We start from the raw sequence: 24,782 nt of genomic DNA on the forward strand, positions 1-24,782 counted from the left end.
CATCTGTGGTGCCAACTTTGGTTCAATCAATTCACTTATGTCACATGCCTTTGTATGGTGGGAGGAACACGGGGGACCCCAGTTTAAGCACGGGGAGAACATGTAAACTCCGCACAAAAACAACAACTGGCCTGGGAATGACTTGAACCAGTGACATTTTTTCTGTTAGGCAACAGTGCTAACCTAGGCTAAGGCTAAGGGCCTACTCACACTATGCCATCCGTACCGTGCCCAGGCCCGTTTCCCGGATTGTTTGAGAAGTGTGAGTGCGCTGAATCGGGTTCACTTGGCCGGCCCTGGCCCGGTTGGAAGAGGTGTGCCTGAGCGCGGTTCACTTGGGCTTTGGCGCGGTATGCTTGTGTGTGAGTGCAAAACGCGCCAAAGCCCGAAACTGAAAGCGAGACGTGACTTTTAAGGGACTGTTTCATATGGATTTATTAATAATTCTTACTGTTTAGTGAACGCAAACTGCCGTAGTTTATTAAAGACGCAAACCCCTCACTGCACGACAGCTGCGCGCCTTCAGCAGACCTCCTCATTCCTGCAGCACGAGAGCTTTATGATTGTTTATGAGCGCCAAAAGTGGCGGATCTGTTCGGCGAAATATCTGACTGCGTGTCCCCGCATCCCTAAGGACTGTTTGGCAAAATATTTGACGGCATATCAAACGACTGAAACGATATAACTAGAGAAATCTCCACTGTGCTGCTGAGTGAGAGAGCGCTTCTCACTGAACAGCGCAGCAGCGATGACGTAAGTGCGCTGAAGCCCGTTTGTGGTGTGAGCGCGGGCCGTCGGGGGAGACGGGAGGGGGGACAAGCGTGCTTTTGCCCGGTTCGAGGCAACTGTACCTAGTGTGAGTACGGCCTAAGATAACTGAGGTATAAAACTCTGTTTATTTATTGTGAGTTACGAATGGTCTGATTGATGAATCTTGTGGGACCAGCTGTGGTCAATCATAAGCACATGATTCTCTTGAAATTAGTTTATTAATAAACGTCACAAAAGGAATTGTGTTGATGTTTTTGTTAATGTTTCAATTTTTAAATTAGTATTTTAATATGGTACATGAGAATCATTTATGATGTTATTAAGTTTTACAATTGTGACATGGCACCTTATGCACAAAGCCACTGGAATGTTTCTATAGTTAGTGACACTTTTGGTGTTTTACGCAAAAGTTCAATTCAAGAATGATTGAAGCGGTGCCAATAAGCAAAATAGAAAGCATCATCTATTATAATCTTATTAAGTCTTGATTCCTATAACATGTCAAAATGACATCAAATTGACATCTAACATTGACGTCCAAAAACATGTCAAAATTATTACAAACCAGTCATAATGTTTTTGGATGCTAGTAATGTGGTGCCAGTAATTGTGTCTGTAAGGAAATCTTTTTGTAGAGGGCCTTTGTCTATGTGAAGTGGAACATGTTTTGTTTAAAATGAGGAACACACTGTCTGTTAAAAGATACGTTGGATTTCAGCCATATGCTCAATCTACATTCCAGCTTCAATTGTACACTTGATCTTTGTTTTGTAATGGTCTGAGTGTTTCCGATACCAGCAGGTTCTGAAGAATGAACCCAAACTTCTTTCAGGTCAAGTTCAATTCTTTTATCTTATCTGACATCTAAACTGTTTGATTAGATTTGATATGTGACCTAATTTTGCAGGCATGTTTCCATCGCAGCATGTTTTGTTATTGGTCCTGGAACAGGTTCTAATAACCAAAACAATAATTATCATTGCATGAACTACAGGAAACTATAATCGAGGTGTACAAGTAACTAAACTTGTGTGCTGTTTGCCATTATTGTTGTGAATAATCTTTAAAAATTGCTTCACTCTTTTTAGAATCCACTTAAAAAAATTAAAAAAATGATCATGCAACTGTTCTAAATCTATGGCTTTTATAAAACGTCAACATACAGAAAAGAGACAGATACAAAAGGGGAAGCAAACCATCAGCTTAATCATAGAAATGCACTTTACAGCGTCGTTTCTTTAAAGTTCAAGGTTTAATTATATATGTTTGAATTAAGGCAGCATTGTGGCTCAATGGTTAGCACAGTCTCTACACAGCAAGATGGTCGCTGGTTTGAGTCCTGCCTTAGTTTTCTTTTCTGTGAGGAGTTTGCATGTTCTCCCCATGTTCACGTGGGTTTCCTTTGGGTGCTTCGGTTTCCCCCACATGTCCAAAGACATAGTTGAAATAGATGAACTAAATTGGCCATAGTGCATTTGTGTGAATGTGAATAATGATGTTTTCTAGTTCTAGGTTGCACTTGCTGGGGTGACCCCTAAAAAATAAGCGACTAAGTTGAAGGAAAATAAAAGAATGAATTATTGTTTGAAATAAATGTAAATATTTGCTTTTAATTGCATTATATTTGTCTTAAATCCTTGTTAACATAAAGAACACTGTGTATGGTAGATCTTTTATTAAATCACTTTGCTGTCTGTATCTTTAGCCTTCCATAACAACAACAACATTAACCTGCTACCAGTTTCCAGCTTTCTTGAAAATATTCTTCTGTGTTCGATTGAAGAAACGATCACAAAATAACTTGAAACCTCTTGAGGTTGAGTAAATGTGGAGTAAATTTTCATTATTGGGTGAACTATCCCTTTAAACCTATTTTCAGCCTCAAATTCTGTGTTAAAGTATCTGTATGTGTGTAGTCCATTCTTTTTTAAATGATTTGTTTAACTTTTTTTACAATTAACAAACATAAACAACAACCATTAAGAACAAAGATGGAAAGGAAAAGTAGAAAAAATAAAATACAAAAAACAAACTGTATAGCTACACACTTTGATGCATCAAAGACACTGCAAGTGGGAAAGAAAATCAATAAATAAATGAACAAACAAACTAAGTACATAACTATATTAGGGACAGATGCCTACACATATACAATAATCCTAATGTTAAAATTTAAGGTAATAAAGGGTTACAAATAAAAGGTTATGTATTAGTATGAGGGTTGATCAGTCTAGATCCAGACAGAGCTTTAACATAAGAAAAAAAAGGGCTTCCAAATTTTAGCAAAAGTTCTGTTTTGTCTTTGAAGGAAGTATCTAATCCTCTCTAATTTCACAGTGCAGCCAATTCTAGCTGAAGATTATGGTTTATTTTAGCTTAACTGGCCTATTTTTCATTTTCACATAACAATTGTTTTTTATTAAAGTTTTTTCTTGAAAGAGTATGTTATAACATTATTCAAAAATGTTTGTTTAGTTGCTACTGTAAGCTTATATATAATTGTTTCAAGAGTTCACACTTAGCTGATGATTGATTATAAAGCCTGTTTGGCATGCTGTCCTGAAGATAGCCCTGAGCTCATAAGATCCTCGAGCCCTGGGCTCCCTCCCGTTGCAAGGCGAGAGGGGAGTTTCAGGGGAGTATCAGGTAGAACTCGAGAACTCCCCACTTCTGTAGTTGCTAATGAACAGATAGTGATGGCTCTTAGGAGATAACTACTTACTAGGTGCATGTCTATGGTGGCAATTTGGATTAGTCAATTAACTTAAGTTGCATGTTTATGGACGGTGAGAGGAAACCGGAGGGCCTGGGGGAAACCCACTTGAGCACGGGGAGAACGTGTAAACTCCGCACAGAAACCTCAGCTGGCTTGGCAATGACTATAACCAAAGACGTTCTTGCTGTGAGGCAACAGTGCTAGCCACTGGGCCACAGTGCCACCCATAGGAGGCAATAGTATGATCCTGCACAACTGGAGTAGCTGCACTCTCAGGACCGCATTTTTAGGACCGTATTTTTGGACCCTAGTTTTTTGCGGAAGCGCCACCTACCGGATTGGATGACATAGTGAATCTGCATTTCTAGGACTCGTTTTGTAACTGCGCCACCTACCGAATTGGATTATAATGACCTTATTCTCCGCGGATGAGCGGGCGCTGCCATTTGAATCTTTTTGGCATGAGACTTCCATTCATTTTTAGACATTAAAAACTGCTCGTTTCGCTGTTTGATGTTGCAAACTGATATTTCCTTGTTATATTATTCTACTTGGTCTGTATAGTCATGCAAACATTTGTTTGTAGAGCAAGTAGTTTGACCGTTTTTTGCCGTTTATTATTCCTTGTCATTTCTCCCATAGGCGACTGAAACGGAAGTTCTAAGACAATTGCGAAAACAGGCGCACTTCCGCATTTCAGAATAAGGTCAATAGCGGAAACTTTCAGGCACTTTTTTCCAGAGGTTAAAGTGTAAAACGCCTGCTTTAAGTAACAATTTTAAAATGAAACAAATGAATTTACACCTAAAATATAAATGAATAAATAGAGTTGAGCGCCTTAAAAGTCTAAAATTCCTTGAAAAATACTGTATATTGATGAACCCCATTACATTGAACTAATTAGCTCAGTATTAAGGAAAATAGATTGAAATCAAATGGGATCAGTATTTTCAGTTACTAATTTAAAACCAGGTTGTAAAGGTTTTAGAAATTCAATACACAAGAATGATTCAAGAATGTACATTTATATTAATATCCACACACTCTTTTTGTATTAATGGAATTCAACCACAAAAATGACCCCACTGTTTATTCAGTTGCTGCATTCAATTTTTTATTCCTGTGAATGAGAGAGAAGAAGAGAGTTCAAGTATATATATATATATATATATATATATATATATATATATATATATATATATATATATATATATATACACACATATATATATATTTATATATATATATATATATATATATATATATATATATATATATATATATATATATGTGTGTGTGTGTGTGTGTGTGTGTGTATATATATATATATGTATATATATATATATATATATATATATATATATATATATATATATGTATGTATATATACATACATATATATATATATATATATATATATATATATATATATATATATATATGTATGTATATATACATATATATACATATATATATATATATATATATATATATATATACATACACACACACACACACACAAACACACACAAACATATTTATATATATATATATATATATATATATATATATATATATATATATATATATATATATATATATATATTTATACATATACATATATATTTATACATATACATATATATACATACATACACACAGTGGGGTAAATAAGTATTCAACACGTTTCCAATTGTCTCAGAAAACATATTTCTAAAGGTGCTATTGACCTGAAAACCAAAGAAAAAAATATATGAATAGAAAACAAATCTAATTACTTTACAAATTGTTATCAACATCTGGTGAAAATTTCACGTCAACAGCACCTTTATAAATATGTTTTCTGAGAAAAATGGAAACGTGTTGACTATTCAATTCAATTTCAATTAATTTCATCTTTATTTCTAAAGCACTTTTACAATGTAGATTGTGTCAAAGCAGCTTAACATTTATTAAATTCAGTTCAGTCACTATTCAAGTCCAAACACTGAAAAGCAAATCCATCGATGCACAGTTCCACAAGTCCTAAACCAAGCAAGCCAATGGCGACAGTGGAGGAACAAAACTTTACCAATTGATAAAAGTGAAGGAATAAACCTTGAGAGAAACCAGGCTCAGTTGGGCACAACCATTTCTCCTCTGGCCACACCTCACGTGCAGAGCTGCAGTCTAGGCGCTGGACGCTGAAGAACACTGGGCGTCCATCGTGGAGAAGCTGCAGGTGTAAGTAGGTCACCAGCAGGTTTTCGGGCTGGACCACAGAATCAATGCGGGCACTCATCTGTCACTGGGGTCTTTCATTAATCAGTCTCATGCTCTCCACTTCTCCATGACCACCACTGCATCTGCTCATGATACGGTCTGTTTCAGGATTATGGATACATCTAGAAGTCCTCTATGGTGGCATCATCTCTACACAGGTCACGATCTCTAGAGGCCTCTGGATAAATATCCCCAGGTGGAAATAGGGAACAAGGAAAATAATTAGCGCAGCTGCTGTTCATAGTGTATCTAAACAAAAGATATTAAATATCAAGACAAAAATGAACTGCTATGAGATAAAATAGAAGTTATGTAAGTAAACATGAAACGCACATGATTATTTATAACAAAATGTCTGGTGCATTAAGACAGCAAGAGTGTGTCCTCCAGGTGGTTTGTCAATCCCACTCACCCGCATAGAGCACATGGGGCAGCACAGTGGTTAGCACCGTCGCCTCACAGCAAGAAGGTTGCTGGTTCAAGCCCCGGCTGGGCCAGCGGTCATTTCTGTGTGGAGTTTGCATGTTCTCCCCATGTTCAAGTGTATGAGTGTAAATGGGTGTTTCCTAGTACTGGGTTGCGGCTGGAAGGATATCCACTGTGTAAAACATATGCTGCATAAGTTGGCGGTTCATTCTGCTGTGGCAACCCCTGATAAATAAAGGGACTAAGCCGAAAAGAAAATGAAGGAATATATATATTCTTGAATATGTAAAATCATGTATATGAACTTAAAAGGTTAATCAATTGTTATGCAATTAAATTTTGATTAATATTTAATATAAGTGGTATAATAACAAACATTTGCTTTACAGTGTTAGCTATAATATATATATATATATATATATATATATATATATATATATATATATATATATATATATATATATATATATATATATATATATATATATATATATATATATATATATATATATATATATATATATATATATATATATATATATGCACTGTTGGGAGAACCAAACAGGAAACCTTACTGCCAACTCCATATTTTTTAGTATATAAAAGCAATACCCACCTATTGAATGGTCTCTCTTCTTTCGTCAGTTGTTTGTCAATCTGTCTGTTAAATTCTTTTACTTCACTGAAATAGAGAACAATCACTGTTGAGTTAACATATATACCAGTAACAAAAAGGCTCTTTGAGCATTGTGCAAAAATTAACCATATTCTGACCTGTAATGATAATCTTTACCAGAAAGAAAGCCCTGCTCAGCATCATCCAAAGACAAGCTCCTCAAGACACCCAGAGCATGTACGATGGCCTATGAAAAAAATAAAATCATTTAAATATGGAGTAAAATACCACTACAGAACAGCAATGCATTTTACATGGGTTCATAAATGAGTAGCACCCAGCATGCAGTTTAAATACTTATTTGGCCAGACATTCCTCTGGAAAATGAACACCACAGATAAGCTGCACTTCATCATAGATATGCTATAAACTCAAGAACACAGCTAGCATTTGTAACTGTATTTATAAACTGCTTATCAATGTCTATTAAATGTAGAGTTAATGCTAAACAAATAAAATATTAATAAATTAACTAGTTATTAAATGCTTAATAAATTATTTATAGTATGCAGATGTTATAAAGTGTTACTCAACAGATTGAGATAACCTCAATGAAAATATTCCTGTAGTTTGTTTTCTTTTCTTCCTACAATGAGCCTAAGCAATCCAATCATATTGGCCATCACTTCTTATTCGCCAGGTAAAACATACCTAATATACATTAAAGATATGAGACTTTATATGGTTAAGGCCTGCAGAATAAGCCTAACTTTTAAAACCGTCAAACATCTCATTCATCACTGTAAAACGATGACAAAACATCAGGCTAATAACACTGTGGGGCAAACAGGCAGTCAGCACAATTTTTAATGTGCTAATGTAATACAACGTTAAATAATGTTTTTTTACACGAATTTAGCAAAATATAGATAAATCTGAAACTCTCACATCAAACGTGCTTTTACCATCTTAGTTTAATGCATGTGTCACTAAGCACATTAGCCGTTAAGTCAACAAGCCATTAAATCAACATGTTTCACTAAACCATTGTCACGAACTACGATCGTCGTAGCATTTAATCAAACTAGAAAATGAACTCTAGAAAATTATTAACAGTTATAGCAGCTCTCACTCTGGCTGTGTAAAATTATCCATATTTATTATTATCATATTTTATTCTTCTTCTGGAAAAAAAAGTCGTCACGTAACATTTTTGTCCCAGTCCCCAGACCCTTGAAAGTGGGGTAAATCATGCAGGCTAATCTGGCATTTCTGCATAAACTCAGAGTATAAAACATCAGCATTACAAAATAAACACATACTTTAACAGTTTAAAATAAAACTTAATAGAAAATCGGTACTTACACTTTCCTTGTCATCCGTGTCGTCCATTAGCGCATCCATGATCCAATCCGACAGTTGACGCTGTCACAAAAAACTAGGGTCCTAAAGATGTGGTCCTAAAAATGCGGTCCTGAGAGTGCAGCTACTCCAGTTGTGCAGGATTACCCTTCTCATAGGAGGAGGAGTAGGGGTGGAAGGGGGGATTTTTTAAGACAAAGATGACTGTGGTATAGAACCTAGGGTATTTATAGTGGCTTAGGAATCGTCTGATTGGTGAATCGTGAATTGGATAATGCGGGGCCGCAAGCAATCATAAGCACGTGATCCTCTCGAAATTAGTTTATAAATAAACTTCACTTAGTGATTTACTATGTCAGACTCATTTATTCTACAATCTGTACAACACTCTGAACTGCCGGTCTTAAATATCCAGAAAAATAGTTACTTGGCAGCAGTGTCAAAGCAATAGTGCAGCATCAGCTATTGTGACTGTCTGTAAACATAATGAGATATGAAAAGAGCAAACCCTATTGGGCCCATTTTTACTGATGGTCTATTTTATCTGAGACTATGTTTTGTATGAAAGTTTATAATAGTACAGATGATGCTTTCGGTTGGTTAAATTTTTTTTAAACCTCAAACTTATTGGCACCACTTCAATCATTCATAAAAAGAGATTTTTGCATAGGATAATAAGTTGATAAGGTTGATAAGTTTAAAACTTCTGAACCTCTAGAAATGTCATTGCTGTAATGCTCTGTTCGCTGGTTGCCCAGCATCCTCTCATAATAAACTTCAGCTAGTACAAAATGCAGCTGCCAGAGTTCTTAGCAGGTCTAGAATATATGACCATATCACCCCAATTTTATCCTCCTTACACTGGCTGCATGTTAAGTTCCATATTGATTATAAAACATTGTTTGTTACCTAAAATGCTTTAAATAATGTAGCTCCTGTTCATCTATCCAACCTTCTGTCTAACTACAATCCAAACAGCTCTTTAACCAGTTAAACTCTGCTGCTATTTTGGGATTTCCACCTGGATTTTGCCAACGCATATTTAAAAGCTTCCCAAATCCACGTGCAGAGGTGTAAATGCAAAAATTTGGTATCATTTTAAAGAAAACCCTTTGAATTTTCATAAAACACTATTGAAAATGTTTAAAATATCTGTATATGTTGTCTGTGTCATAATAAACACCTAAAAAAGAGGCACTTTTTGTATTTTTTTTAGTTAACTCAAATTTGAAAGTGTACCTTTTAGGTTCTGTGTGGTCTAGGGTGCTGTAATTAATTTTGGTGGTTCCTGCACATGTCTGTAATCGATGACATCACAAACCCGGTACCGGGTCCGCCCAGTTTAACAGATCTGAAAACTCAGGGATTCTGGTAGTACCAAATAGCAAAGTCTACTAAAGGAGGTTGAGCCTTCTCATTTATGGCTCACAAACTCTAGAATAGCCTTCCTTATAATGTCCAAATTAAAATTAAAGACCCATCTTTTTAGCAAAGCGTATACACAATGCATTGCATAATGCATGAGTGTGCTTCATGCAGGTGAGTGGGCTTGACAACCACCTGTAGGACACACTCCACCTGTCTTAATGCACCAGATATTTTGTTAGAAACTCTAATATACTTTACCTGTTTGTTTCTATGTTTGTTTATTTTACTGCTATTTTCACTTATAACAGTTCATTTTTGCATCTCGTTTAAATACACTATGAACAGCAGCTACGCTAATTACTTTCTTTATTCTCTGTTTCCTCCTGGGGATATTCATCCCGAGGCCGCCAGAGATTATACAGCGCCATTGATGCGATCCAAGGCCTGTGAAGGATTTATGTCAAGGTGTATAAAATTCTGGACCAGGCTGTACTCTGAGCTGATGCTGTGGTGGTCATGAAGGAGCGGAGAGCGTGAGACTGATTCCTGAAAGGCCCAGTGACAAACGAGTCTCTGCATTGATCGCGTGGGTGCCTGAACACCCGCCTGCAGTTCTCCATGATGGACATCCAGCGTTCACCAGCCTTCATCGCCTAGACTGCAGCTCTGCAAAAGAAGTTTGACCAGAGTAGAAATGGTCGTACCCAACAGAGCCTGGTTTCTCTCAAGGTTTTTTTTCCTTCACTTATTCCTTCACGTCAAGTTTGTTCCTCACTACTGTCATCACTAGCTTGCTTGGTTTGGGACTTGTAGAGCTGTGCTTCGGTGGATTTGCTCTTCAGTGTTTTGATTTCAGCAGTGAAAATTAAACCACACTGAGCTGAACTAAACTTACCTTCAATTCTGAAAACTGGACTGAAGCAGTTACAATTTACTAGAACTTCTAAGTTAAGCTGCTTTGACACAATCTACATTGTAAAAGCGCTATAGAAATAAAGATAACCTGAATTGAATCATTACTTTAGAAATATTCCAGTGGTTTCTGTGCGTATGGTGTCATGTGACAATTTTAAAACTCAGTAATATGGAATATTAAACAAATCTATATAAAAAACTGTGATTTTTATTTATTCTATAAAACAAATCCATATCGCTCACCCATAAACTAAACTTTTAGCTCTCATCCAACAGGTTTTTCAAAAATGTGGTTCCATAATCAAAAAGCACTAGCAAGAGTTTCAGTCCTTCTGAAGACCAAGTGGGTGTGGGGGAATGAAATCTGTCTTCATTCCAGGTCAAAGCATATCTATTTGTAAAAGGCAGGTAAACTTGCACGAACCTGACAAAGTGAGCTTTACTTTCTTTTTTGCTCCCACTTTCTTTAGGTTCATTAGACCATAAACAGTCTGGGTGAATTCATTTCGGTAAGTTACAGTAGTGCTATGCTTAAATAAGTTATTAAACGTAAAGTAAGTGACATTTTTCATAATTTCCTTTTTTTTTTTTTAAATCTTTTTTTTTCAATTATGCAATCTCTTTTCTTGCCAGAAGTCTTACAAGATTTGTGTGACACATGTAACATGTGAAAGAATATCTAGTCTGTGAATTCAAACAAAGTTTGCATATATATTCTCGTATAAAATCTGCTTCAAGTGAATGAAGATATATCTTTGCTTTTGCAGTTTTGTAATGTTACATTTAACAAGGAATTTTTGTTGTGTAGAAAATCACAATTTTATTAAACAAGTTAAAACGGACAAAAAATATTTGTTAGCATAATATTTGTCCGAGATAGAACTATTGAAAATCTGGAATTTGAGGGTTCAGAAAAATAAAAAAAATTGATACAAATCACCTTTAAAAGTTGTTATTTAAAAATGCTTTTTTATGCATCTGAAATCACACACTGTATTAGGTGAAAGTATACCAAATCTGTGTCTTTAAATAAAATTTGTATATTTATTCTTGTACAAAATCTGCTAAGGTAATGAATATATATCTTTGCTTTTGCAATTGTGTAATGCTACATTAAACAAGGGTATTTATTGTTGTGTAAAAATTTACACTTTAATCAAACAAGTTAAAAAGTACAAAAAATATGTATTTGTTAAAAAAATACTTGGCCAAGATTTAACTATTGTAATTTAAAAATGGAGAAAATTTTCTTTAAAAGTTGACCAAAACAATAGTGACAAAATTACTATATTTCAATTTTAAAAAGCAGACTAACATAATATTGCGCCTGTAGTAAATCCTTATTACATTCACATTTATACTATGTAGAAAATACCTTGTAAGTTGTAACACAATTTACAAGACAATTATTAACTAGACAAACAATTATTAATCAAAATAGTAACATACCAAAAGTATGGTGGCCGAAAGAGCTTAAAGCGCTGCAATTTAAGAAAACACTTGCAATTACACAAAACACCAGCAAATAAAGAAACGATCTCCGTCAATTTGACAGCACATGTGTTGCAAATTCTCACAACACAAACAAATGAAGAAGCGCGCTGCAAATCGGTCACAACACTTGCAAATATCCACGCAGCACAACGGAAATCTTTCAAGGGGACCCAAAAACATGACGGACCCTGCTAAAATATGGATGTTAATATGTCGTGTAATCAGGATATTAAAATAAATGAAAAACAGATCACCTTTCAAAAACCACCTATCACTTCTCTGAGCAGCAGTCACAGTGTCATGACCACAGGCGACATAAAAACACATTCATATCTCAGCACGGTCCGTCATGGTTTTGGGTCCCCAGATACATTTCCGTTGTGTTACGTGGATATTTGCAAGTGTTGTGACAAATTTGCAGCACATCTCTTCAGTTGTTTGTGTTGTGACCGATTTGCAGCGCGTTTCTTCAGTTGTTTGTGTTGTGACTGATTTGCAGTGCGTTTCTTCAGTTGTTTGTGTTGTGACTGATTTGCAGCGCGTTTCTTCAGTTGTTTGTGTTGTGACTGATTTGCAGTGCGTTTCTTCAGTTGTTTGTTTTGTGACTGATTTGCAGTGCGTTTTTTCAGTTGTTTGTGTTGTGACTGATTTGCAGTGCGTTTCTTCAGTTGTTTGTGTTGTGACTGATTTGCAGTGCGTTTCTTCAGTTGTTTGTGTTGTGACTGATTTGCAGTTCGTTTCTTCAGTTGTTTGTGTTGTGACTGATTTGCAGTGCGTTTTTTCAGTTGTTTGTGTTGTGACTGATTTGCAGTGCGTTTCTTCAGTTGTTTGTGTTGTGACTGCAGTATGTTTCTTCAGTTGTTTGTGTTGTGACTGATTTGCAGTGCGTTTCTTCAGTTGTTTGTGTTGTGACCGATTCGGAGTGAGTTTCTTCAGTTGTTTCTGTTGTGACTGATTTGCAGTGCGTTTCTTCAGTTGTTTGTTTTGTGACTGATTTGCAGTGCGTTTCTTCAGTTGTTTGTGTTGTGACTGATTTGCAGTGCGTTTCTTCAGTTGTTTGTGTTGTGACTGATTTGCAGTGAGTTTCTTCAGTTGTTTGTGTTGTGACTGATTTGCAGTGCGTTTCTTCAGTTGTTTGTGTTGTGACTGATTTGCAGTGCGTTTTTTCAGTTGTTTGTGTTGTGACTGATTTGCAGTGCGTTTCTTCAGTTGTTTGTGTTGTGACTGCAGTATGTTTCTTCAGTTGTTTGTGTTGTGACTGATTTGCAGTGCGTTTCTTCAGTTGTTTGTGTTGTGACCGATTCGAAGTGAGTTTCTTCAGTTGTTTCTGTTGTGACTGATTTGCAGTGCGTTTCTTCAGTTGTTTGTTTTGTGACTGATTTGCAGTGCGTTTCTTCAGTTGTTTGTGTTGTGACTGATTTGCAGTGCGTTTCTTCAGTTGTTTGTGTTGTGACCAATTTGTAGTACGTTTCTTCAGTTGTTAGTGTTGTGACTGATTTGCAGTTCGTTTCTTCAGTTGTTTCTGTTGTGACTGATTTGCAGTGCGTTTCTTCAGTTGTTTGTGTTGTGACTGATTTGCAGTTCGTTTCTTCAGTTGTTTGTGTTGTGACTGATTTGCAGTGCGTTTCTTCAGTTGTTTGTGTTGTGACTGATTTGCAGTGCGTTTCTTCAGTTGTTTGTGTTGTGACTGATTTGCAGTGCGTTTCTTCAGTTGTTTGTGTTGTGACTGATTTGCAGTTCGTTTCTTCAGTTGTTTGTGTTGTGACTGATTTGCAGTGCGTTTCTTCAGTTGTTTGTGTTGTGACTGATTTGCAGTGCGTTTCTTCAGTTGTTTGTGTTGTGACTGATTTGCAGTGCGTTTCTTCAGTTGTTTGTGTTGTGACTGATTTGCAGTTCGTTTCTTCAGTTGTTTGTTTTGTGACTGATTTGCAGTGCGTTTCTTCAGTTGTTTGTGTTGTGACTGATTTGCAGTGCGTTTCTTCAGTTGTTTGTGTTGTGACCGATTCGGAGTGAGTTTCTTCAATTTTTTCTGTTGTGACCGATTTGCAGTGCGTTTCTTCAGTTGTTTGTGTTGTGACTGATTTGCAGTGCGTTTCTTCAGTTGTTTGTATTGTGACTGATTTGCAGTGCGTTTCTTCAGTTGTTTGTGTTGTGACTGATTTGCAGTGCGTTTCTTCAGTTGTTTGTGTTGTGACTGATTTGCAGTGCGTTTCTTCAGTTGTTTGTGTTGTGACTGATTTGCAGTGCGTTTCTTCAGTTGTTTGTGTTGTGACCGATTTGCAGTGCGTTTCTTCAGTTGTTTGTGTTGTGACTGATTTGCAGTTCGTTTCTTCAGTTGTTTGTGTTGTGACTGATTTGCAGTGCGTTTCTTCAGTTGTTTGTGTTGTGACTGATTTGCAGTGCGTTTCTTCAGTTGTTTGTGTTGTGACTGATTTGCAGTGCGTTTCTTCAGTTGTTTGTGGTACTAGTGGGTAGTACACAGCAATAGAGCAGATAGAAATACCCTTGTAAATATGAGAAAAAAAGCATTGGCAGAATACTCGATTAAATAATATATATTTATTTATATAAATAGTTTATAATAGAGTGTTATACAGCATCCAAGGAAATAGTGCTTTGGAATGACATCATCGTGCCTTCCACCATAGCAGCAGATCAGCTTTACAAACAATAACAAATCTCTTGTCTGTTAGCTTGTGTCTACCATTGCTATGGTGATTCAGTGTTTGCAAGGAAATGCAGAGAAGTAAGTTGTTATATTATCAACAGTAGAAAACTATTAGATTTATATCTTCTAATGTTTTAAATGCGCATTTACTGTAAAATTTTACTTTTAATAAGATGCTGAAATGATGTCTGTCAGTGTCTGTATAAACAGACTTTGGGAGTGCTTTAGACGACCAATCACTTCTTAAGATATGAAAACGGGCCAATGAAATGCCAATTGAATTGGCGGAGCTTAGCTCCAAAGCTGAAAATGATGAGCCAATTAGGCCTATATCAGTCGGCTGTGTGAGTCCGCTCATCAGAATTGTTGCTTCAGACCCGATCTGAGACTGAAGAACCTTTCTCTTGAGCTGACTTCCAATGTTGAAGAAAGCATTTCCTTCACCAGTGCGGGAGAAGACGTTTTAGCAGTGGTTGAGCTGGGTTTCCCGTCCCCTTGGTGTTTCGCTGGTGATCTAAAAGAGCAGTTTCTACAAAGAGCAGAATTCCCTAAGAGAGCACAAGGTTGTGCAGCGCGTCTTTTTAAAGATGTTGTTTCGATGCGTTTCTGGATGCGGTAGTTTCCTCGCCCCGGATGACAGGCACGAGTATAGTGTCACATGCTTTGGGGTCCAAGCATGATTTGCAGAGCGTTTCTTCAGTTGTTTGTTTTGTGATGGATTTGCAGCGCGTCTCTTCAGTTGTTTGTGTTGTGACTGATTTGCAGCACGTGTGCTGTCAAATTGATGAAGATCGTTTCTTTATTTGTTGGTGTTTTGTGTAATTGCATGTGCTTTCTTAAATTGCAGCGCGTTAAGCTCTCTCTGCCACTGTACAAAAGAATATGTAATTTCAGACTTTTCGTTGATCTGACAGACATGGTAAACTCTCTAGCTTATTAGTACTGTGCTGCATGACCTGAGATTTAACCCCTTAACTGTCCATGATATGTACTCTCTGATATGTACTGTGATACTGTTTGGGACACAGAACTGAAATTACCTTGTCCAAAACCTCAATACATTGGATATAAGATCTAAGTATGCTCTTCATTTTAAAGATGACACTTGTCAGATTGTTGTCAGATATTTTTTTTCAAAGAGTTCAATTTAAAAACAAAATTAACTATGTAGGTTCAAGTTTCTTAACTTGCTGAACAAAATAATCTAAATTTATACTTGTTTTGACTATGCCCACAGTTGTGAACAGTCATGGTGTCTGTGGTTGTAGTGGCTGTGTTTCTCCTCTTGGGGGCGCTCTATCAGTCTCCTCAGACTTCAGCATTCAAGATATTTTCTTCTGAAGGATCCCTCACACATCAGCAAATTACTGAAGAAGCTTTCCTCCGCAAGATGGCGCAAGTGTGTCTTAAAACAGCCACTTCCAGAGGACAAAACGTCACACTACTTGTAAGAAAACAATATGGGTGTGAACTAATTTGTGAATTGACAAAGGGTTTAATGTAAACTGAACAGATTTTGGGCAGGAAAATCAGCGTTTACCTTTCAGTTAGGCTGTAGTTTATATTCCTTCACAGGACATACATTTTTTGCATGTGGGATAAAATGGTTAATCCTTATCAGACTTTGTCAACACCAGTTGAGACATTTGAACAAAATTATTATATAAAAAGTGAGACAACCAAGGGATACAGACTACTGCTCACTGTACTGAACATGAGAATAATGTTTTTAAGAGGACACACACACACACACACACACACACACACACACACACACACACACACACACACGTAAGCTCACAACTGAAAAATTTGCCATTATTAGAAAACGTGTTAGAATTTGGACTTTTGTTTTCACTATAGTAAAGGCCCTTTCTGATTCTCCTGTCAGTTATTATTGGCTGGACAAATTTATGAAACGGAAACCCTGTTTGAGCTTCTTTTTTAAAAATCTTACTAAATTTTAAAAAGTATCTTCTTCAAGATTTTCACGCAACAACGACCAAACTTCAGACCTTCCATTCTAAACAACATATCTTTTCTAACTTGGGTTAGACAGACAATTAAATCTGTGAAAAAAATCCCATATACTTTTATTGAGGGTGCATGCTGATTCTTCAAACATTAAATATGACAGACCTCATCCCAATTCAGTACCTTCTACATGTATCTACAATACATAACCACCCAGGTAGCAAAGAATTATGACCCAGATTTGGCATAAAGCTGGTACAGTGGACATTCTTCCGGCACTGGCATGTATACAGCATGTGGGCTGAACATGGCCTGGGTTTGGCATCGTTTTATTGGTGGCACTCACAACTTGGGCCAGATTTCAAATGTAGTGTTTGGTCTAGATGTTGAATAAATATATGTGGGCCACGTAAGTTTGGCCTATCTTGACCCACTTTTAAAATCCATTTAAATTATTTTTAAGTAACGAGAAAAGCATGGGCAATGCAGTGGCGCAGTATGTAGTGCTGTCGCCTCACAGCAAGAAGGTCACTGGTTCGAGTCTCGGCTAGGTCAGTTGGTGTTTCTGTGTGGAGTTTGTATGTTCTCTCTGTGTTTGCGTGGGTTTCCTCCGGGTGCTCAGGTTTCCCCCACAATCCAAAGACTCATGATACTTTGTAAGGTTGATTACGTCACTTTACTTGACATTTTCTGCAAACCTGGACCAGCTATATCATTGTGAATATTCATTATACATTTATTGGTAGCTAACAGAGAAGTTTAAAAATCATAAATACAACTTGTTCTAAAGTGTTTCTGCATATGCTTATATTTTGTTCTTTTCTACAGATCAACAGCAAACTGACAGCAAGTATTGTTGAAAGAGCCTGCTCAAATGCATATTCAACCCTGTTAAAAATACCCACTTTTACAGCGGTTATAGTCCAGGCGACTCTTAGCAATGCGGCTGTGGATAGAAAGCAATTCAGTACTGCTCATCATTTCGATGAAGAAGATTTCAAAAATGGACGGGATCTCATCACTCAGGGTATGACCGCTGTAAAAGTCAGTGTAAAACAGGGGAACTACTTGGCTGCCCGCACCAGCCTGGGGACTGTATGCCACACTTTACAGGTAAGTTGGTCATGAAGAACATACTTATGCTGGCCTCATACAATGAAAATCCCTGAGTAACTATTTTTATTGTGTTTGTGGGACTTTCTGCCAGAGTAGTATTTATGAATGCATTACGAATTGTAACAAATATATGCAACCCAGGCTCATTCTGATTACGTACACCTATTTACATTTCTGGACAGTGCAAATTACGTCCCAGGAGCTACGTATTTTTTTGCAGTTTTTGTTTTTGTGAATCCAACAGAGGCAGCTGTGTACTCTTTGAGATCTCAAATTTTTTCTTGAATGTGCCATGTGCACCTGCTGTTCTCACATAAATCCACTAGAGGAAGCTGTTGACTTACTGACTGACTGACCAACCAACCGATCCCCCCACCCATAGTATTTTAAAAAGCACCTATTGACCTAAACACCACTTCTCTAAACCCAACCGACAGTGTTATGTTTTCAGCTTTCATTGGTAAGGGGTCAGCTGGTAAGCAGGAAAAGGAATGATGTCATACTGCCCTGTAGCGTTGGTTTTAATGATGAATTGCAGCCATACGTAATTCTGGCCACATAATTTGTGATTTCCAGAAACGTATATAGGGCTACATTTTCAGGAGGAGCCGATGTTGCAGGAATGTGTTTTTGTTCACAGGATTTCTATAGTCACAGTAACTGGGTGGAACTAGGAAGCACAGATCCTTACAGCACCCTGATTAAACCTGAGCTTCCTCTCAGTAATCTAGCAGGTATAGTTGTTTATAAAGTAATGCAAGTTTTCATCTCAAAATTAAATTAGCTTTCTTAGCACTATATCTTATAGTCTTTCTAACTGTCCATGATCGTATGATTATGTCTTTCTGGATGTATGGCTGGATATCTAGGTCCTAATACAAAAACATGCAAAAGCTGTGTTGGAGACGACTGCACTGACAACATTTTGCCAGAGATTATACAACAGAAACTACTGACCTCAGGATATTTCTCGCTTATTACTCCAAAAAAACCTGCAGGTAAGTAAGCTTAGCCTCTCAAGCGCACTTGTTGGTTTAAATAATGCTTTGACTTTAATGGTTAAATTCGAACAGTCTCAATGCAATTCTTCTGCTGAATCTCCAGGGAGAGAATGAAGCTCTTAATCACACCTGGACCATTGTAAATACAAAAGTTCTGTCATAAACTCTGTGTGCGCAGGCTGAAAGTTCACTGCTCCTTAACTAAATGACACAGGTGATTGGTTAAGCTGTGGTTGAACAGCAAATGAGCTGCTCCTCAACATTTTAAATAGGGGTTTTTAGAGACCCTCCTCCACCCCAGCTCCACCTGTGTTTGGATTTGCTACGTTGGCTGCAGTGTGTTAAATTTCTTAGTTTGCATGTCTGTGAATTCTGGCAGAAGTATATAATTCATTCTTTAATTTTCATTCGGGTCAGTTTTTATTTCAGAGGTTGCCACAGTGGTGTGAACCTCCAATGATTCCAGCATATGTTCTATGGAAACACCCATACTTTCTCATTCTTACACTACAGACAATCTAATTCACCTATACAGCATGTCTTTAGACTGTGGGGGAAACTGGAGCACCCAAAGGAAACCCATGCAAACACAGGGAGAACATACAAACTCCACACAGAAATGCCAACTGGTCCAGCCGGGACTTCTTGATGTGAGGCAACAGTGCTAGCCACTGAGCCATTGTGATGCCTGTAGCATATAATAATCAATAATAATAATAAAACATAAGGCATCAAAGCAGCAGCAGCATAGCAGATCTATGCAGCCAAGACTAAACACATCAACATTGCCACATTCATATACTGTATATTACCATAGTAAAACTTGACAGAACCATGACAGAATTAAATTTTTTTAAGTGGGTTACTTTAAAGTTCTGTAACTTTCAATATGTGTTTTTAAGAACATTTTGATTCTACATCTCAAGAAAGATCTCAAAAAAAAGTTCTCAAAAGTTCTCAAACACCTGGCTTAAATAAAAGTGCATTTAACTCTCTCTCAGGCAAGTGCAGCCATGGTGGCTTTTTTGACAGAACCAGTTACACAGAACCCACTGGAGGAATCAATAAAGATGACATTGCCTCAAGTCATGGCTTCCTTCATCAGCGGGCTGCTAACATGGCCATTAATGCTACAATGGAGATGCTGGAAGACATCCGACTGGCCGTAGGCGACCTAGCCTTTCTGCGGTACTTTATGCTACTCAATCTATATTTATGCATGGGTCCATATTTTGTAATAGAGTCATTCCATCAGATATTATTCTCCTTAAAGGGATAGTTCACCCCAAAATGTAAATTCAATCAGTATTTTCTCATAATTGGTTCAAAACCCTTGGGTTTGTTTCTTCTCATGAAAACAAAAGAAGATATTTTAAAGAAAGCTGAACACCGATCATTGTCCATTGTAGGAAAAACTAATTCTATAGACAAATACTATGATCAAATACAAATACTAAGCCAATGGTAACAGGTTTCCAGGTTTTTTTCAAAAAGTCATTTGTGTTCAGCAGAATTAAAAAACAGTAACACTTTATTTTGATGGTCCACTTGAGTATAACATCTGTAGATATTGCTCCTTCAGCAGACATTTAACTGACTATAAGAAACTTTGCAAGTACATGTCAACTTACATGAGTGGTGCTCAACCCTGTTCCTGGAGATTGACCTACCAGCAAAGTTCAGCTCCAACCCTGATCAAACACACCTGAACCAATTAATTAAGGCCTAAACAGCACTTGATAATTACAGGCAGGTGTGTTTGATATGGGTTGCAATTGAAATCTGCAGGAAGGTCGATCGCCAGGAACAGGGTTGGTCACGCCTGACTTACACCAACTCTAACCCCAACCCTAACCCTAAACCTAACAGTCTACATATAATCTTATGAGAATTAGTTGGCATGATGTATCCATTCATTTTTTTTTTTTTTTAGCTCAGTCCATTTATTTATCTGGGGTTGCCACAGCGGAATGAACCACCTTGGCATGATGTAATGAAAATTAATTTAACAAACTGACCATCAAAAAAAAGTGTGACCGAAAAAATGAATAAAGGTTTGAAACAAGTATTAAAGGATAACAGAATTTATGTATTTTTTTAGCAACTCTTTTTAACATCTCTCTAGCTAATGATGCAAACATCTAGGTCAACATGGAGTATATTGTTGCTTTAATAAATCCATATTGTCTGCTGTTTTTTTTCTCAGATTGATGGGCCTCACTCAGACCTCAGTTCTGGCTATTGTGTTCGACAGCACTGGCAGTTTGTCTGCTTACATAGCTGAGGCCAAGACAATGTTGTTCAGCTTCATAGACAGCATAATAGGAACATCAGAGGAACCTTCAGAATACATGCTCGTCCTATTTAGTGATCTGGGTAAGCATAATGTGCATGAACACATTTGAACAGATGACCTAATACTTCAAAAGCATGATCCCAAAAGTATCAAGGCAATGTGATTTGTTACTAGGTACTACTCACAGCTGTTCTGATATACTGTACTGCCATATTGCAGTGTTACAAGTGTGGTGTGGCATTTATACAATAAGTCAATGGGACCTGTTTAACAGCTGAGCAAAAGCCTCCTTTGTTTATTTCAAAATGTCACTTTAGAACTAGTAGCAGAGAATGATGGTGATCGTTTCGTTAAGTCGATTACCGTAATGTATTAATGATGTAAAATGTTGGTGAAGGGATAGTTCACCCAGAACTGTAGAAGTCAACGGTTACTGGTTTCTTAGTAAATAAAGAGTATTTTTTAATTTTGGGGTGAACTATCCCTTTAACACATGTGTTTATGCGAGATTATGCTTTAACAAAAACCTCAGATCAATCTCATCTTAATATGCCTTAGCTAGAATGTTCACAAAGAAAAGTGAAATATTTTTATTTATTTATATTCAAAAAGATACTACGCAAATCAGACAAAATAAGAATGGCTGTATTATGATATAGTGTTTAATACAATTCTCGAACTTTGGTACACAGTGACAGGCTTCCCTCTAGTGGTACTCTGAGGAATCGCTGAATAATTAAAGAAAAAAAATTATACACTTTTAACCCTTTAATATGTATGATGACACCGATGTGATCAGTAAATCTTTTCTTTTATTTTTAATTTTGCTAATGTTTGTTATGCATTCTATCATTTAAAGCTAATTTCCTCCACATATTTATAATGGTTGTTGGGGCGTATCCTGTATTTTTATATCCCAATGTTAAAAGGTCATGGTGGTACTTAGAGAATCAATTTTTTTTCTGAGGTTGTACTTGGTGAAAAAAGTTTGAGAACCACTGGTTTAATATATATAAAGTAATAAAAGATGACACCACCCTTAATCAAATCTCTTTGTTATACTAACAGCGATGTTTGTTCTATAATAAAGTATATTAAACACATTTAAACTCTGTAATAATTCTTCTTCCAAGAAGGTAGATTACGAAAGAAAAGTGTCCATGGTAAGGATGATATCAGTGTGATACAATAGCAATGAATGAATGCTTAAACATTTAAACTCATCTCCGAAGTAGTTGAAAAGCTTTTTTGTATTTGATTTCATTGCTTGCACCATATTATAATGCTATAATGGTTAAAGAAGATAACATGATGTAGGGTGAGATATGAAGAGTTCAGATGTAAAAATCCCTAACTGTCGTCTGAAATTTTGGTATCACTTTATTTTGATGGTCTCTTTAACGCATTTTGTGAATCTAAGTTACATTTAATTGCCAACTAATTCTCAATAGATTATGAGTGGACTGTTCGGTTGAGGTTATGGTTAGTGTAAGTTGGCATGTACTTGTAAAAATATTAATTTTAGATGAAAATTTCAGAGGGCACTTATAGGTTTTTGCATCTAAACTCTATGTAGAGCAGTCACCATCCATGTTGAAGATGTGCATGTTGTTGTTAAAGTGCACTATAGTGATGTGTTTGTGTCATTTAATTGCAGATGCCGGATCTCTGATAAAAACTAGCAATGCAGAAACATTCAAAGAGCAGATCAATTCTCTTTCATTATTGGTTAATTCAAACCCAGGGATGTGCCTGTCAGCACTGCTGGTGTGTGTGTTCTCAATGTCAAGATGTTAACCTTCATTCACACTGAAATTATTGCACAGCAAAACAAATATTTGTTTACATATTTAAGACAATAATGTGAAAGAAAGTCACCATAGAATTTTAAAATGTCTTTGTTTTCTGCTTCATTGCTTTATGAATCTAGTTGGCACTGACAAGAGTTCCTCCGTCATCAGACATTTTTGTTTACACTGATGGTCCAGCAAAGGACTCACAATTAAAAAGCTCAGTTGAAGCCATGATACAAAGCACCAAATCAAAAGTGAGTGACAGCAAAAGCCAGTGGTTTGTTTTTTTGGTTAGACTCAGTCTACAGGTACCTTAATGGGTTAGTTCACACAAAACTGAACATTTTATTAATTATTGTTCCAATCCCATGAGAACTTACATTCAGAACACCAATTAAGACATCTTAGATAAACTCCAGGAGCTTCCATAGACAACAATGGTGCAGAGAAGATCAAAGTCCAGAAAATTCAAAAACACTGTCAGAACTTTCCAAAGGACATCAGTGGTTTAATTGTAACCAAATGAAGCTCGGGGAAGTCTTTTTTGCACCATCCCCCTATTGTAAAACAACTTAATTTTCGCTAATGTCTTCTTTGCCAAGTCAGGTCATCAGGGTGCATGTTTACTATCAGCAGTATGATATATCGGCATCCAAGTCAGTAGCACAACATGCAAGAATTGTATTGTCTGTTGTAATGAACACACAAATTTTACAGCGTTTTTGGTTTCTTTTCTGGCCTAAGAACTGTAGCTGGCATTGGTGGATGAGAGAGCTCTCAGATTTTACCTTGAATATCTTTATTGGTGTTTAGAAGATGAAGAAATGTCTAATGGGATTGGAATGACATGAGGGTGATTAATTAATAACACTTTTATTTTTTGGATGAACTAACCCTTGAAACTTTCTCTTTTCAAATTCTAGGTCAATTTCCTGCTAACAAACCCCACTTTATCACGTGCCTCATCATCAAAAGCATTGTCTCAGTCAGACATACAGCTGTACAGAGACCTGGCCCATATTTCTGGTGGACAGACCATTGAGGTCACATTGTCTACAGTATCTCAGGCCATTACACTTATTGGAGATGAAATAACTTCAGGTCAGGTATGTTCCAACAATAGTTTATATCCTAATCTGCTAATTCAGAGATGACAAATCCTACACCTGGAAGGCCAGTATCCAGTAGATTTTAGCTCCAATACTCTTGCCTAGGAATTTCTAGTGAGATTCACTGCATTTCATTCAGAAAGGTCGATCTTTATGCCCTAAAACCTTTGAATGGTTTACAATACACTGCATTACCAAAGTCTTGTCATTGATCCCAGTTGTAAGAGCAACACATAAAAACTTGACTTCTAGTTGATCATTTGGAAAAGTGGCAGAAGGTAGATTTTTCAGATGAATAATCTGTTGAACTGCGTCCCAATCATCACAAATACTGCAGAAGACGTATTGGAACCCACATGGACCCAAGGTTCTCACAGAAATCAGTCAAGTTTGGTGAAGGAAAAATCACGGTTTGAGGTTACATTCAGTATGGGGACGTGCAAGAGATCTACAGAATGGATGGCAAGACATTTGTGCTGCCCAATACATTACAAACCACAGGAGAGGGCAAATTCTCCAGCAGGATAGCGCTGTTTCTCATACTTCAGCCTTTACATTAAAGTTCCTAAAAGCAAAGAATGTCAAGGTGCTCCAGGATTGTCCAGCCCAGTCACAGACATGAACATTATTGAGCATGTCTGGGGTAAGATGGAGGAGGACGCATAAAAGAGGAATCCAAAGAATCTTGATGAACGCTGGGAGTCCTGCAAGAACACTTTCTTTGCCATTCCTGGTGACTTTATTAATAAGTTATTTGAGTCATTGCAGAGATGTATGGATGCAGTCCTTCAAGTTCATGGGCGTCATACACAGTATGAATTCTTTTTCCACTGCACCATGACTTTATATTCTATACTGGACATTATTTCTGTTAAGTGGCAAGACTTTTGTCTAT

At 36.8% G+C, this 24,782-nt stretch overlaps 1 protein-coding gene and 2 long non-coding RNA genes across 8 annotated transcripts in view; 1 reads left to right on the top strand and 2 right to left on the bottom strand.

Moving 5' to 3' along the window:
* Positions 1-1,495: 1,495 nt before the first annotated feature.
* Positions 1,496-9,459, bottom strand: LOC141386133 (uncharacterized). Its single transcript, XR_015476818.1, has 3 exons — positions 8,372-9,459; positions 3,883-4,207; positions 1,496-3,742 (listed from the first exon to the last, which is right to left on the bottom strand). It is a non-coding gene; the product is annotated as an uncharacterized LOC141386133 (long non-coding RNA).
* The window catches only part of vwa10.1 (von Willebrand factor A domain containing 10, tandem duplicate 1), a 31,093-nt gene continuing 7,806 nt past the window's right edge, over positions 1,496-24,782 (top strand). Inside the window, exons 1-11 of one of the 5 annotated variants that reach the window (XM_087237420.1) lie at positions 1,496-1,603; positions 10,907-10,945; positions 15,836-16,045; positions 17,401-17,685; positions 18,329-18,422; positions 18,558-18,686; positions 19,691-19,877; positions 20,896-21,065; positions 22,643-22,752; positions 22,916-23,032; positions 23,702-23,884. In XM_087237420.1, coding sequence (XP_087093546.1) covers positions 15,848-16,045; positions 17,401-17,685; positions 18,329-18,422; positions 18,558-18,686; positions 19,691-19,877; positions 20,896-21,065; positions 22,643-22,752; positions 22,916-23,032; positions 23,702-23,884 — 1,473 coding nt within the window. In that variant the 5' untranslated portion in view covers positions 1,496-1,603; positions 10,907-10,945; positions 15,836-15,847. The other 4 variants (XM_087237419.1, XM_087237418.1, XM_087237417.1 and 1 more) reach the window with 4 other exon arrangements.
* On the bottom strand, positions 5,535-8,200 carry LOC137495282 (uncharacterized). 2 transcript variants are annotated; one of them, XR_015476803.1, is made up of 5 exons: positions 8,157-8,200; positions 6,950-7,038; positions 6,792-6,857; positions 6,162-6,416; positions 5,535-5,927 (listed from the first exon to the last, which is right to left on the bottom strand). It is a non-coding gene; the product is annotated as an uncharacterized LOC137495282 (long non-coding RNA). The 2 variants fall into 2 exon arrangements; XR_015476804.1 differs by lacking the exon at positions 6,162-6,416 and having other exon boundaries at positions 5,795-5,927.

Source organism: Danio rerio, chromosome 1 (assembly GCF_052040795.2).
Source record: "Danio rerio strain M-AB ecotype USA chromosome 1, GRCz13ab, whole genome shotgun sequence".
Classification (NCBI taxonomy): Eukaryota; Metazoa; Chordata; class Actinopteri; order Cypriniformes; family Danionidae; genus Danio; species Danio rerio.